At 40.6% G+C, this 15,181-nt stretch overlaps 1 protein-coding gene across 3 annotated transcripts in view; it reads right to left on the bottom strand.

The window, feature by feature from the left end:
* Positions 1–15,181, bottom strand: part of S6kII (Ribosomal protein S6 kinase II) — a 267,682-nt gene that overhangs the window by 71,806 nt on the left and 180,695 nt on the right. For all 3 annotated transcript variants that reach the window (XM_069334420.1, XM_045743219.2, XM_045743220.2), the window contains 3 exons: positions 11,795–12,013; positions 8,379–8,537; positions 7,487–7,725 (listed from right to left, as the gene is read on the bottom strand). In XM_069334420.1, the coding sequence (XP_069190521.1) occupies positions 7,487–7,725; positions 8,379–8,537; positions 11,795–12,013 (617 nt within the window). The remainder of the gene's footprint in view (positions 1–7,486; positions 7,726–8,378; positions 8,538–11,794; positions 12,014–15,181) is intronic.

Genomic DNA, 15,181 nt, shown 5'->3' with positions numbered 1-15,181 from the left:
AATTGGAGAACCTAAGATTCAGGAGAGACCTGTGTAAATACAGTACTGGTTTGGCAACAAGACTGTATATTTATGGATTAAATTACTGGGTAAGATAATAGATCACTGGACTGTTTCAGTCATAAGTTGGACACACACACATGAGTGAGTTTGGGTGAACATCAAGGACCTGCCTTGTATGGGCCAATAGGTCTTCAATAGTTACGTTATTCTTATGTTCTTGTTTTCTATATAAGGCCTTAATATTACGGGCAGTGTTACTCAATACAAATTTGTTATAGATAGAAACTATCTATCCATCCATCTATTTCACCATTTATCCATGCATTTTTTTCATCTATTTTTTATCCATCTATCAATACATTTATCATCTATCCACATATTTATTCATCCATATATTTATCTATCCATCTATCTGTCCATATATATATATACATCCATCTATCTTTTTATCCATCCATCTGTGCATCCATGAGTGCTTGTTATTGATTTCTTTTTGCTTGGCTATCCCTTTCTCGAACAAGTTAGGGGTTACCGTGTGGCGATTCCAGGGGTCAAGGTCCCCACAGCCCGGTCTATGACCAGGCCTCCCAGGCTTATGAACTGGTCAACCAGGCTGTTGGACACGGCTGCTCACAGCCTGACATACGAGTCACAGCCTGGTTGATCAGATATCCTTTAGAGGTGTTAATCGAGCTCTCTCTAACACTGCGAGGGGTCAGCCAGTTATGCCCCTTATGTGTAGTGGAAGTGTGTTGAACAGTCTCGGGCCTCTGATGTTGATAGTTCTCTTTCAGAGTACCTGTTGCACCTCTGTTTTTCAATGGGGGGTATTCTGCACATCCTGCCATGCCTCCTGGTCTCATGTGATGTTATTTCTGTGTGCAGGTTTGGGACTAGCCCTTCTATTTTCCATGTGTAAATTATTATGTATCTCTCCCGCCTGTGCTCAAGAGAATACAGATTTAGGCTTTTGAGTCAGTCCCAGTAATTTAGATGGTTTATTGAGTGGATTCTATCAGTGAAGGATCTCTGCACACTCTCCAGATCAGCAATTTCTCAAGCTTTAAAGGGTCTGTATTTGCAACAGTATCCCACTCTAGAGAGCACTAGCACCTTGAAGTATCATTATTGGTATAGCATCTCTTGTTTCAAAGGTTCTTGTTATTCAACCTGTAATTTTTCTTGCAGTTGTGATAGCTACTTTATTGTGTTGTGTAAAGATAAGGTCTTCTGCCATGATTACACCTAGAGCCATAAACATTGCTTTTATGTTCTATGGTAGGATTTGACTGCGTTTTGTACGTGGTTTATATTTTTATATTTTCATTTTTTTTTCCATAGCTCAGGTTCTGGTACAGTGTGTGGTTGGCATGTGTGTGTGTGTGTGTGGGGGGGGGGGGGTTGGCGTGTGTGTGTGTGTGTGTGTGTGTGTGTGTGTGTGTGTGTGTGTGGGGGGGGGGGGGGGTGGCGTGTGGGGGGGTTGGCGTGTGTGTGTGTGGTTGGCATGTGTGTGTGTGTGTGTGTGTGGGGGGGGGGGTTGGCGTGTGGGGGGGGGTTGGCATGTGTGTGTGTGGTTGGCGTGTGTGTGTGTGGTTGGCGTGTGTGTGTGGTTGGCGTGTGTGTGTGGTTGGCGTGTGTGTGTATGTGTGTGGTTGATATGTGTGTGTGTGTGTGTGTGTGTGTGGTTGATATATGTGTGTGTGTGTGTGTGTGGTTGATATATGTGTATGTGTGTGTGGTTTATATGTGTGTGTGTGTGTGTGTGTGTGTGGTTGATATATGTGTATGTGTGTGTGGTTGATATGTGTGTGTGTGTGTGTGTTTGGTGTGTGTGTTTGGTGTGTGGGGTTGGTGTGTGGGGTTGGTGTGTGGGGTTGGTGTGTGGGGTTGGTGTGTGGGGTTGGTGTGTGGGGTTGGTGTGTGGGGTTGGTGTGTGGGGTTGGTGTGTGGGGTTGGTGTGTGGGGTTGGTGTGTGGGGTTGGTGTGTGGGGTTGGTGTGTGGGGTTGGTGTGTGGGGTTGGTGTGTGGGGTTGGTGTGTGGGGTTGGTGTGTGCGCGCATGTGTGGTTGGTGTGTGCGCACGTGTGTGGTTGGTGTGTGTGCGCGTGTGTGGTTGGTGTGTGTAGATTGATTTGAAAAGCAGGGTCCAAGAACTAATACCTCAATTGTGCAGACACAAATAGTAAAATACACACAATTAAAATATTTCAATTTCAATTTAATGAGAAAAACATTATAATAAAATGGAGCAAGCAACAGTAAATACGAGTAATGCATAATGTATTTAAATTTTATCAGTCTTAAATACAGCTGCAAATTTAATTATAAACTTGAAACATAGCACCATGAAAAATTAATTCCATTAGTAGAGGAAAAATTTGAACTGTTGGTGACGTTAGTGCATGAAATAAAAAGCAACGAGCTGCTGCTGCTGTCATGTGTAATTAACTCGGGTCACCTTGGACGCAGTGGTATCGTAGTATGAAAACTCCATCAAAGCATGCTGCACTAAGACTTCCCACCTCTATTCAGCCACATAGCTTTACATTGGCTAATTAATCAATACAGGCAAATGATCATTTGTTTCTTAACACAATATGGTTAAGAGTCAACTTTTTACATCTAATGTAAAGTGCTACCCACCACCTCTTGCTGGGGTGGTTCTTCTCTGGCCCCGACCATGGCAGCCTCCAGATTTGGAGTTCCTGTGCCTTCTTTCTTGGAGCTCCTAGGGCAGTTTGCTGTTGCCTTCAACCTCCTCCTGACAGTTATTGCGACGGCGCTGGAACCAATCATATTGGTATTTGCCTCTCCATTAGAGACTTTCGGCGCTGTGGAGAGAGAGGGGACCAGCTGTATGGGTGACAGCTTCTTCCCCTGTATCAACCAACCCTGGCTTTGTGCCCTGGAGAGGCCACTCCAGACTGACAACCAGAGCCCAACTCCATAGTCTCCAGAGACTGATGGATGCCTACTACAGTGACACCTCAGCTTATGAATGACCCTATTTACGAACTTTTTGGGTTATGAGCCCAATTTCTTCATAAAATCCGAAACAGGTTACGAGCTTTGCCGCGGGAAATGAAGTTTGTTGATACGCGTATGGCCGACCTAGCACGTGGTGACACGGCGATCAAGCCTCGGTATACCAGTGCCTCCCACCTAGTGACAATTGTGCCTGAATTCTTTGTAGTTTTTTCGGATTTTTGGGTATTTGAACATAAAAGTTGTTATTATATATCTTGCCATGGATCCCAAGAAAGCCTGTGATAAGGTTCAAGCCAGGAAAACACATGTGAGAATGACCATAGAGGAAAAACAATACATCATTCATAAACATGAGAATGGTATGAGGGGTTGTTGATGTAGAGTAGAGGATGTCCCTTCCTCATTTATTAAGAAAATGTGTGCAGTATGGGAAGAATTACAAAAGTTTTGCTGAAAAGTTGTCACTCAAATCAAGCTGTAGCAGACCATTGTGTTAACCTATTTAATAACAATGTGATGTTTCACTTCAGACAAATGTTACAATGTAAGGGAAAAACAAGTGTCACTATAAAGGTTTTTAGTGAGAAAAACAAGCAGTGAGCTACAAGCAGGTGTTAGTGGTATGCAGGCAAATCGTACCAGAGAGTGTACCCCCCAGGAAGTCATCACTGCCTGATGTTATAATGGAAAGGAACTCCCCCTTCCAAATACTAACACCTCTCCTCCTCCTCACCGTCTTCCATACGCCAACAAGAGTCATCAGTAAAGGTAAGTAATATCTTGTACATACTTTTGTACTGAAGATCTGAGTGAATTAGGTATAAAATTTACTTTGAAGTTAATTTTTTGGGGAAGTCTGGAACGGATTAATTCAATTTACATTATTTCTAATGGGGAAATTCACTTTAGGTTACGGATATTCGGCTTACGAGCCATCTCTGGGAACGGATTAAATTTGTAAGCTGAGGTACTACTGTACTACTATTTGCATAAACTATGATTTTTGACATGGAATTATAAGTGAAAAAATATCCTACTTTTCTCAGTTTTATAATTAACAACACTGATAATCAATAATTAAGAACAAAGAATTTTTGTTATTATTATACAACTAATAAGAACACAATAACTGCCTTGGTGTTTATAGTGATAGTCACTCACTGTCACATTATATGTTCTGCACGTGTTGCACTCAAGTCAGCACATACAAAAATTTATTTAATATGGAGTTATTCTTCACCGCAAGGAAATTTACCCGATTACAAATCTACATTATTTGCATATCAACTAATTACTCAATTCTCTCCAGGTTCTTACTTCCCGCCTCAAGAAAACGACAGACGGGCTGAAGATAACAATGGTTATGGATCAAAATTTACCCAATGACAAATCTACATTATTTGCATATCAACAAGACAATGGTTATTGTCAAGAGAACCAATATTAGGAACACTTCCATATAGTATTGGATGCAAATTAATAAAAAACTAATCATAAAATATTTTTGGTTTATTTGTTTTAAATTGTGCTTATTACTCACCAACTCGCTCTTTGATCCATCAAGCACTAATATAAGAAATTTCAGTAAGCAAATCTTAAATTTAGAAATTAACTGGACACAGAAAAACACTTTGATTTATTTAACAATTAAATGGCTATTTTACTGATTACGTGGAGCACAATGTCTGTGTATGGCCAGAGCACATGAAGAGTTTGCAAGAGAATGAGGGAATGGAAACGAATCTCACAAACGTGTCAACTTTAGAACCTAGTAAATGTGTGAATCATTCATTTATGCAACTGTGTGAAGTTGCACAAACTTGCAGCAGAAAGAGAAAAAGTGCTTCATAGTTCAAGTAAAAAAGAGTACTTGAAAAATAATAAAAGTTGATATGACTACAAACCGAGTGACAAAAAAGCAAGAAAATGGGAGTACAGTATATGAAAATATTAGTCTAAAAAAATTAATAAGTTAGGATAATGGAACTATTCTCCCAAAAACACAAAATACTTTTGAAAAGGCATAAGGAAATGTAGCAAATAGACATGTGTAAACATGTACATTTAAATAAAGGTGAACAGGTGGGGTGAAAAACAAAAGGATTTAATAAGAAGGATATAATTATGGTGATAAAAATATCAACCAATGAAAGTACACAAACAATGGGTTCAAGTCAGTTTAGAAAAGAAATGGGCAAGCAGGTTGAGAAATGGTGTTGGAGATCTAAGCTACCAAGTAACAACGTAGGAGCAAACTCGCTGTAAAGTTTCAACCATTGGTTAGACAAATGCACAAGCGAGAGTGGTTGAAAATACAGTAATACTTCACTAAATCAATAAGTTTTCTGCAGATTCCATTATTTTTTTATCTTCATATGAAAACCACTCAGTGTCAAAGAGGAATATGGGGAAAACATTAACTGGGAAGGAAGGAACTATCAGGGGAAAGTGCCAAGCCATTACAGTATAACACTGGGAAGGTAGAAATATTATTTTTAAAATCCAATGGCCTCAAGGAAAGATAGAGGTGAAAATGTAAAAACAACTGGTTCGGCTGGCTGGTAAATGCAAGTAAGGAGCAGCAGAGGAATCAAGTTCAAACATCGACTAAGAATAGGCGAGAAAAATCTTCCACAGAAGGAACCAGAGACCAACAAGAGCTGAAGGGCACCCCAGGGACCCTCCTCGGCCCCATCCCCCACACCACTCCCAGATCCAAAAGTCACAAATGAAGACTGTGGAACAAAGCCATGTTCCATGTCTGATGCCTGATCAGACAGGAAAGCATCCCACCCAGACTAAATGTTCCGAGCCAAATACACCCGAGAAACTGAAAGCTATGGATCCCTGTCATGAAGCAACAGCTTGACTGTATCTGCTGCCAATGTGGTAGGCCAAGCTACACCCACAGCTAAACACTGCCCAGTCTCTGAAACCCTGACATTTCATAGCCTGGAACAAAGGGAAGAAAAAGCTGCCTGGAGAACCATGTCAGAAGGAACCAGGAAAGGAGGGGTGAACTTAGAGCAGGTGGAATTCATCAGATGCCACAAGATACCATAGGGCCAATTCTGGGGCATTCAACATAAGCACCAAGGTGCAAACAGTGTAAATGTAAACATGAACCATAGAAGAACACTCAGCCAGAGAGAGACTCTGAACACAAATGGTGCAGTAATCGGGAGGATAAACCCTTCATGCAAACCGCACCTACTATCAAGAAGAACATATATGTTGCAGACCTTGGGGTAGAAGGTACCACCAACCCAACAGGCAGCATGGTAAAGACAAAATGAGTGACCATCGGCATATAGCAAAATCAATGGACATCCCTCAAATTTGCAAGGAGCAAGTGCGGATTTGGTGGACTGATCCATAATGAACCACACCAAAGACCCACAGAGCCTCCCAGGGCCTAAAGTTAAGGACCAAGCAAGACACCCAGGTGCAAGTGACGCTAGTCGGATGAACTGACACCGAATTGAGCACAAAGGAAAAAATACTGTTGAGAAGTGTGTCAGCTGGGAGCTGTACTCTACAGCTAGTGCAAACCCTAGTGACCCCTTAATCAGTAACCCCAGAATGCCTCCAATCTCAAGAGGAGTCAAAAACCCCTCCTGCAGTTCACACAGGTATTAAGAAGTGCAGATAGTGCATCATAGTTATGCGACAGAAGATTACACACCAACCCACACATCTGAAAATAAAAATAGTGAATACGTTTTTGTCCATCCTGGACCAGTATCACTTGATTATGTCATCACTTCCTATACTTTCATCTGTGTGGGTTGGGATTAAAACAACAGAGACTGTTGGTATGTATGTAGATTAGTGTAAAGTTCTACATACAAGGAAAACTAATATGTAGATATTTACAAGAGGCAGGGATCTACAATTTCCTGACTAACAATCTATGAGAGCCTCGTATGACCATTCCCGAACCACCACCAGTCACCTTGCAAGGTTTGGTGAGGTTATTCCGAAGCATCTGATCTACTATCTCTTAACAGGTAAACAGACAGGCAGACATTCTCTTTATGGATATAGCAAGTAATCATCAATGAAGCTTCAAATAAGGGTACGAGAAAAAGGACATCCGCCGAGATATGAGGACGGTATCCGAGGACGGTATCAAAGGACAGTGGAGAAAATGGTGCCCAACCACTTGGGCCATCGAGAAGTTCTTTAAATGCCTGGTTCACATACATCTTAAATCATGCAATTTATTAAAGATGATTTTGTGAAGAGAAAGATGTGCTAATAGTCAAGTCAAGGAACTTCAACTTGCACACTGTTGCATGTTGCACTGGACATATGAGCAAAATTAAGGGCAATGTCCTTTCCATTTCACATGGAAAAGGACATGCAGCAGATATAATAAAGACACTGTACATACATGGGTATATTTTTGTTACAAATAAAATAGTGCCATAAACAAGTCAATAATGATACTAAAAAACATTTTGCCAATTACAGGCAGATAAACTAGTACTTACCCTGCCAACATGGTGTAAAGCAGCACTCCTAAACTCCAGATGTCGCAAGCAGCATCGTACCCTTGTTTCTTCAAGACTTCAGGTGCGACAAAATTGGCAGTATAGCACGGAGTCATGAGAAGCCCATTCTCTGCACGAAGCTGTTTGGCAAACCCAAAATCACATATCCTCAGTGACTCTGGACTTCCTGAGATGTCGGCATACATAATATTTGAGGGCTTTAGGTCTCTGTGAACTACCTGCAAAAGTAAAAAACAAAACAAAAATTATTATATTACAATATAATGTATAGGTCAAAAATTATGAAAAGTTTTTACAATAGCAGTAGATGTGTTGGAGGAGAAGAGAGAGGAAAGCGAAGACGCCAAACAGACAAGTGTGCACGTTGAAACACCAAGTTGCATTTTAAAATCGGGATGTATCGGACAGACTTCTGGTATCGAAAATGTCACAAACCAAAATATTATCCTTGTCAAAACTTGATCGTAACTCGGCCAGCCATGATCACAGACTTCCAGTTCAGTATGTAATATATACTTTCTTTATCAAGTATTGTATTGTTATACTATTTAATTCAAAATAATTTTGATGTAGGGAACAAATCTGGTTGACCTCACTATTTGTCAGACCCACATGTACTAGTGCTGTATAATACTGTATCATAAAAGTTTTTCAAATATGACACACAAAACAAAATTAAATTATTTCAATTAAATTGACAATGGGTGTGGGCATGGCTCTTTAGATAGGGAAACTCAAAGTTACTTAATTTGAAGACCTTCGTACACCAAAAACTGATGTTTTAGGGATGACTCTTCATAAACTAAACTACTCATAAATCAATGATCAGATGAGGAATGTTAATAGTTAACTGGAGAACATCGAATCTTACCCCATTTTGGTGCAAGTACTGGACGGCATTTGTTAGGGTGAGCAACACAGCCGAGGCTTCCCTCTCGGAGAAGAATTTCTGTCGTAGGATCTTGTCCAGCAGCTCCCCACCCCGCATAAGCTCCATCACCAGGTACACGTGTGATTCGTCTTCATAAACCTAGATTAACAAAAATAAAAAAATATTAAAGGTACATTATGTACTTACTGACTTTGATCTAAATGTTAAAGTACTTTGATAGACGTTGCTATTGTCTAAAGTGCTAAAGTGTTATACAGTATAGGCATAATTTCTTAAGTGCTTTTTCCTGATAATTACCTTACCTTATTATTTAGAGGCTGCAACACTGTAAAATGGACCATTTTTCCAAAAAGCTAGCAATTTAAAAGCTGCCACTGCCTAAAACCTCTCAATTCTAAGTACAGGAACAGTACTCTACGTTCACTTATGTCTAAAGGTTTGCATCTTCTTTATTCATTAGAATATTTAACAAGAACACAATATAAAGTACCTAATATTAATGAAATGGAGTAAATTACATGTAGTACATAATACAATTATGAAGGAAGAATGTTTCAAAGAATTCAAGTGTACAAGGAGGTAAACAGGGATAATATGAGAAGACATTTTGAGTAAGGAAACACAGTCTATATATATGCTGTATAATACAATCGCGCGCACACAAAAAAATTTAAGTCCCAACTTTTCACTCTGCCATAGACCCTTATCAAGAGTCCAGAATGCTCCAAATCATAAATTTAATTTTATTTCAAACAGGATTTATGTGTTATTTGTTTCACCCACATCATTGTGATGTATTCTTTGCATACTGTACATGTCAGTTTCTCCCCTTTCCATGCTGGATTTGTATGCGAGGTCAGAGCCTCAACCTGAGGTTCTGACCTCATTCCTGTGTGGTAGTAGTCTATCTAGTTAGGGAAAGCAGAGGGCTTTCTTCTCATGTTCCATCTTCCTGTACTGGCATGAGAGTGGGTTTTGCTCCTTAGCCCAGGTTTGAGACATGACCTTTTAATGTACAGTTGCAAGTAGTAGTCTGGCCTTGTGCTGTGGTAGAGGATCTATCATTATTTCCTTTTTATCCTTCTTAGGCTAATGTTTCAAGTCTGGATGGTTATCTTGAGGATATCTTGAGATGATTTCGGGGCTTTTTTTAGTGTCCCCGCGGCCCAGTCCTCGACCAGGCCTCCACCCCCAGGAAGCAGCCCGTGACAGCTGACTAACACCCAGGTACCTATTTTACTGCTAGGTAACAGGGGCATAGGGTGAAAGAAACTCTGCCCATTGTTTCTCACCGGCGCCTGGGATCGAACCCAGGATCACAAGTCCAGCGTGCTGTCCGCTCGGCCGACCGGCTCCCTTACTTATACTTATATCCAGATCACAAAAATTCTGTATCCATCAGGTCAGTTTGAACATGATGCCTCTTCCTTCGGTCCTGAATGCAATTTGTTGAGCTGTTATGGCTGACATTCTTCTGGTGCTTTACAGGTTCTCCTGGTCTCGCTTTCCTGTGGTGCAAGCCAGGTTGGCCCTACTGCTCCTGTTGCAAGATGGGGGCTACATATTTGCACAGGACTTGGCTCATTTTCAGCTGGGTCTACACAAATTTTGTCATGGATCTTAAATGAAGGCATGCCGCATTGGGTAAGTTCCTTTACTTATGTTGAACTAACTCGCTCCTGAACTCCCATTTCCCTGCCCATCACTTTCTGGACAAGATGGTGTAATCAGTGTCAAGTTAAGAGCTGTTTTCGTATGTGTTCCAATTGGTGCCTGGTGCTGCTGCTTGTCAGTAGTGGGGTGTGCTTTTTTTTACTGTACACCAGCAGAGACTCAAAGGTACCTGTTTCTGTGCAGGTGCTGCTCTTGCTGCATCTTTTGGCTCAGTGTGGTTATACCCACTTTGGGTAAGGAGAGTTATGGTTTTTATTTGCCCTTTTGTCTGCCCTTCCCTGGAAGGCCAACCAAAACTCTTGCCATACTTATCAGGTTGGATGTTACAATATTAAGGAATCAATGTTAGGATTTTTCCACTTTCTCACTGGCAAGTTGCCCGACCACTTGGACTGGACGGTTGAGTGACAGTCTCGCTTCATGCGGGTCAGTGTTCGATATCCGACCGTCCAAGTGGTTCAGCACCATTCCTGCCCATATCCTATCCTAAATACTTATTCTCATCACTTCCAAGTGCTATAGTCACAATGGCTGTGTTTTCTCCTGATAATTACCTTACTTTCATTGGTGAGTCTATATCCCGGCTCCAGCCAACAAGACCAACCTTCCTTTCCCCTCATGGTTCGTGGAGACAGCCCACTATTACTAGCTTTCTCCTTGATAGCTCCACCTCTCATATCAGGTAATCTTGAGCCTTCCAGATAGGCTCAAACTCTGCCTACACAGTAAACCCCAAGGTACAGATCTAGCTATAAACTGGTTTCTCCATTCTTTTGCTCACTGATAATGCTGGGATTGCTGCTTGAAGGCTCCCTTTGCCTTGAGGAACCACTTCTTTTCTGTTGAGGTTTCTTAAGGCTAAGGCTTGGTCTCCAACTTTGTTGTGGTTGCTTATCAATGTGTGGAAAATTGTGGTAATTTGGGGTACTCTCCAGTTCATCTCACTTTTGAGGTCTGGAAAGATGAGGCTCTTTTCCGTTTCTCCTATTGTGGATTTGGACGCTGGCTATTGGTTCTCTTCTGGCATTTTGGAATTTAATTCTTACAGCAATTCACATTCAAGGGATGTCGAATGTGGTGAGAAACAGTTTCTCTCGGTTGATTCCAAATGGGATTAAGTACAAGATGAACAAAGTCGTTTTAGTGAATATGGGGGGCACGTTTGGCATCCTTCAAAGCGATCTTATTTGTTCTTTGGAATAGAGGCTCTTTCATGAGTCAGATTGGTTTGTCAGTCCTATAGTACTTAGTATAGACTAAGTGATTATAAAAATATATTAATATGGGCTTTAGAAAAAGAGTTGTAAACCCATTATTGTATCATTACACTAGAGGTCAAATAACACTGCATTTGAAACAAATGTATTGTATCACATATGAATAATGAACTGTATCGGTGGTTCTAGTGTCATGAATGACTTGAGATAAAGTACTGTACAGAGTTCGATCGTCGTTGTGTGATAACTATCTTTCTTTAATGCTAGAACCCTTGATACACACACATACATACATTCATACAAACACATACATACAGTACCCCTATTTCCTATTTTCATGGGGTGAAGAGACATCAGTCTAGTGAAAACAGGTAAACAGTAAAAGTGTGTTATTTATAATAAATAAATATAACGTAACAATACGACCCTCTCGGTGGAAATGTTAAGGAACCACAAAACAGCATTGCAATGATAAACAAAAATAATAATATATACAATACTTACATCTCTTAAAGAAATAATATTTGAATAATGTCCATATCTGTATAGTATCTCAATTTCTTCTTGGCAGTCCCGAGTCTTCTTCGATATAATTTTAACAGCATATTCTTGTCTAGTTGCTCGGTGAACACAACGTCGACAAATACTATAGCTGCCTCTTCCCAACTCTTCAGAAATTTCATACTCGTCGTGTATACTATTAGATTTTACTCCTGATAATCTCTGAAAAATGAAGAGATATTAACCAAATAAACTTTTAAATAATTGGAAAGAGGCTGAAAATTGATTTAAAGATTTAGTTAGAAAATTTAAAATAAACAAATATTTTTTGGCAGGTGGCACATTTTAAAATCTGCCACCAACATGACTGCCATCTGTGAGACCAACATGACTGTCACCTGTGAGACCAACATGACTGCCACCTGTGAGACCAACATGACTGCCACCTGTGAGACCAACATGACTGCCACCGATGAGAGGATGGACTTTTCCAAGCTTCTGCCCTTCAACAGACACAAACAGGTCATGCAAGGCTGCACAGAGTGCCAATAATTATGCAGAGGCCTGTGATATTGGGTATTCAGTGGTTCCCCTCACCTTATGTAGTGTGGTGGGATCATTTACCTCACAGCCGTAGACTTACACAGAAGGAAATAGTTTTTCCAAGGAGTGTCTGGGAGAAAGAGTTGGAATGCTACATTGTGGTATGGGAAGTGAATTTGGTGTTGGAGGTAGAAAACCTTTGACCGCTTAGGTGTTAGAACAAAGAGAAGTATATACGACACCTCGTGACTCTCTTGGCATCTCCTAATATCAGAGCTACCAAGATGTCAGCCCAAATAGGAACCAGGCCTATACCTTTCCTGGTTCCTGATTGGTTGATAGAGAAAGGACCATTAAACTGTGAACAAAAGTGAGGAGCCATCCTCCGAATCTTCTGCCTCATTCAAGCATGGGAACAAACATGGTATGCATCTGTTTACTCCTGGCCTGATATAATTAGTGTCTGTTTACCCATGTTTTGCCAACTCAACGATTTAAGCAGGGAAGTCACTGGGACTAGGGTATGAATCAACCCTAATACTTGCCGCGGTCATCAAAAGCATATTGGGTAGAGATAAGCTCTCCAAACTACTTGTTGCCGAGTTTTTATTTATATTATTTGTTTTACTTCTACACTCCTCGACCTTGCTATCAGACCTCAGTCATTTGTTTATTCCACCTATTTGTTTGCAATCTGGCCCCAGGGGGCACCTCCACTCATAAGAGACCTATGTCGTTTTGCAGCCAGCCAACACGTTGCGACCTTCGCACCTGCTCTGATGACCCAATCTTGTTTATGTGCCTGTCCGAGGCAGACAAGCTCTTCTCCTCTTACCGTTTTATATCTTCATATATTTTTTTGCATCCTGCTATTATGGCATCACGAAATGCAGGAAATCTGTCATTCAGGGCTTCAACAAGCAGTGGACCCAAGAAAAAACATGTGATGACTTTTGAACAAAAAGTTCAGCTTATAAATAAAGTTGAAACTGGAATTCCTAGAATTGCCGAGTACTCCAAAAACAAAAGTTAGTAAAACCACTCTGACCATAACCAAAAGTTATGCTAAAAGTGAGTGTGATGTGGCAATGTGCAATAAAAAAATTGTTAGTGCTCATATTAAAAGTGTGAATAAGGCTGTCTGGGAATGGTACTGGAAGACACATGACAAAGAATCTAGTGCCAGGATGGCTTATTAGGGAAACAGCCAAGCATTTTCACCAACAAATGAAGCTTTATGACAACTGTGTATACAGTGAAGGATGGCCAAGGGGCTTTAAGGTTCGTCGTGGTATTAGGAGTGTGAAATTACAAGGTGGACAGCAATCTGCTGATGCAAAAGGTGCAGAGGAATGCATGTTAAGATTTGAGGAGATCATGCAGGACAATTCTTTATCCCCTGAGCAAATTTATAATACTGACGAAACCAGCTTGTACTGGTGTATGTTGGACGGTTATACATACACTCATCAGGAAAAAAGTGGTTGTTCAGCTGAGTTCGAGGCAAATAAAGGCTTTCTGTACTTGTTTTTGCAAATGCAGCTGGCACACAAATTAAAATTACTTCTTATAGGCAAAAGTGAAAATCCAAGGGCATTTAAGTGTGTCAAGAATACTATCCTTGTGATTTATTGCTCCGTCCAGCGCATGGATATCTAGAGCCATTTTTTGTGAATGGTTTTCAGGTCATTTCGTACCCGAAGTGAAAAAGCATTTTAACAGCATTGGTTTACCAGAGAACAGCAAAGTAGTGCTCTTTCTTGATAATAGCACAACACATCCACATGAAGATGAGCTAGTTAGGGGCAATATGTTTGGTACATTTTTGCCACTCAACACAACTTCCTTGATCAAACCCCATGGACCAAGGAATAATTTCGAGCCTCAAACCCTACTTCAGAACTGAAGTCACCAGTCAACTCCATGCAAAGAAGGGTATCGTCAAGGACTTAATAAAAACATTTACTATAAAGTCAGCAGTGTGGTATATTGCACATACACGGGAAATGGTGAAGCAATTAACCATGAAGCATCCCTGGAACAAACCTTGGCCTGCAACTAGTCTGTTTCCTGACAACGACAACAAGGATACTGATTTTGAAGGATTTGGTGGAAAGAAAGTAAGCGAGATGAAGAAATCAAGACAATAACTCCTTGCCTATGTTCAAGGAATAAATGAACAGTCCCAACAACCGAGAAAGGGACTGATCACAGCCAATCTTGAGGAAGAAGTGGATGGATGGATTGAGTGTGATTGAGAGGTTCCTACTGCACCAAGCATATCTGATAATGATGATATTAATTTAGTGACAGAAAATAGCCAGGTGAATTTGCAGGACTCAAAAGATTCATTAGAGGAGGATGAGGATGACAGAGTAACTCAAGCAAGCATAGCAGAGGTAGAGAGGAGCTCTGAAACCATTTTAAAGTTCATGGAGAGAAGATCTGATGTTAATCCAGAGTCCGGTGGCATTTTACAGTTTTCAAAAATGCAAAGAGATGGCTTGGAAATGAAGCCTCTTGTGTTCGTCCTCTATGTAACCCTCAACATCTACTTCCACCCTCAATCAACACCACTATACTCACCTATCCATCATTCCAAGATCATGTGGAGAAACATCTGCACACTTGGTGAGTGCCCAGATTTATTGTTATTGTACTGTACCAATATTTTGTGGCGTCATATTTGAAGTATCTAGTAAAGCAATGATGTTACGTACTTTTGTACATAAAATTATTGTTTCGCGCGATGAATCGTCACCTTATCCAATTGCACTTGGACTCGAGGTGTACGGTAGGGAGGATATTGAGTGTACAGTACTACAATGCTAATCAGCATACACATCT

This window comes from Procambarus clarkii, chromosome 31 (genome assembly GCF_040958095.1).
Source record: "Procambarus clarkii isolate CNS0578487 chromosome 31, FALCON_Pclarkii_2.0, whole genome shotgun sequence".
Taxonomy (NCBI): Eukaryota; Metazoa; Arthropoda; class Malacostraca; order Decapoda; family Cambaridae; genus Procambarus; species Procambarus clarkii.
Note: the sequence above shows the minus strand (reverse complement) of the source record. Positions and strands in the feature narration are given on the sequence as shown.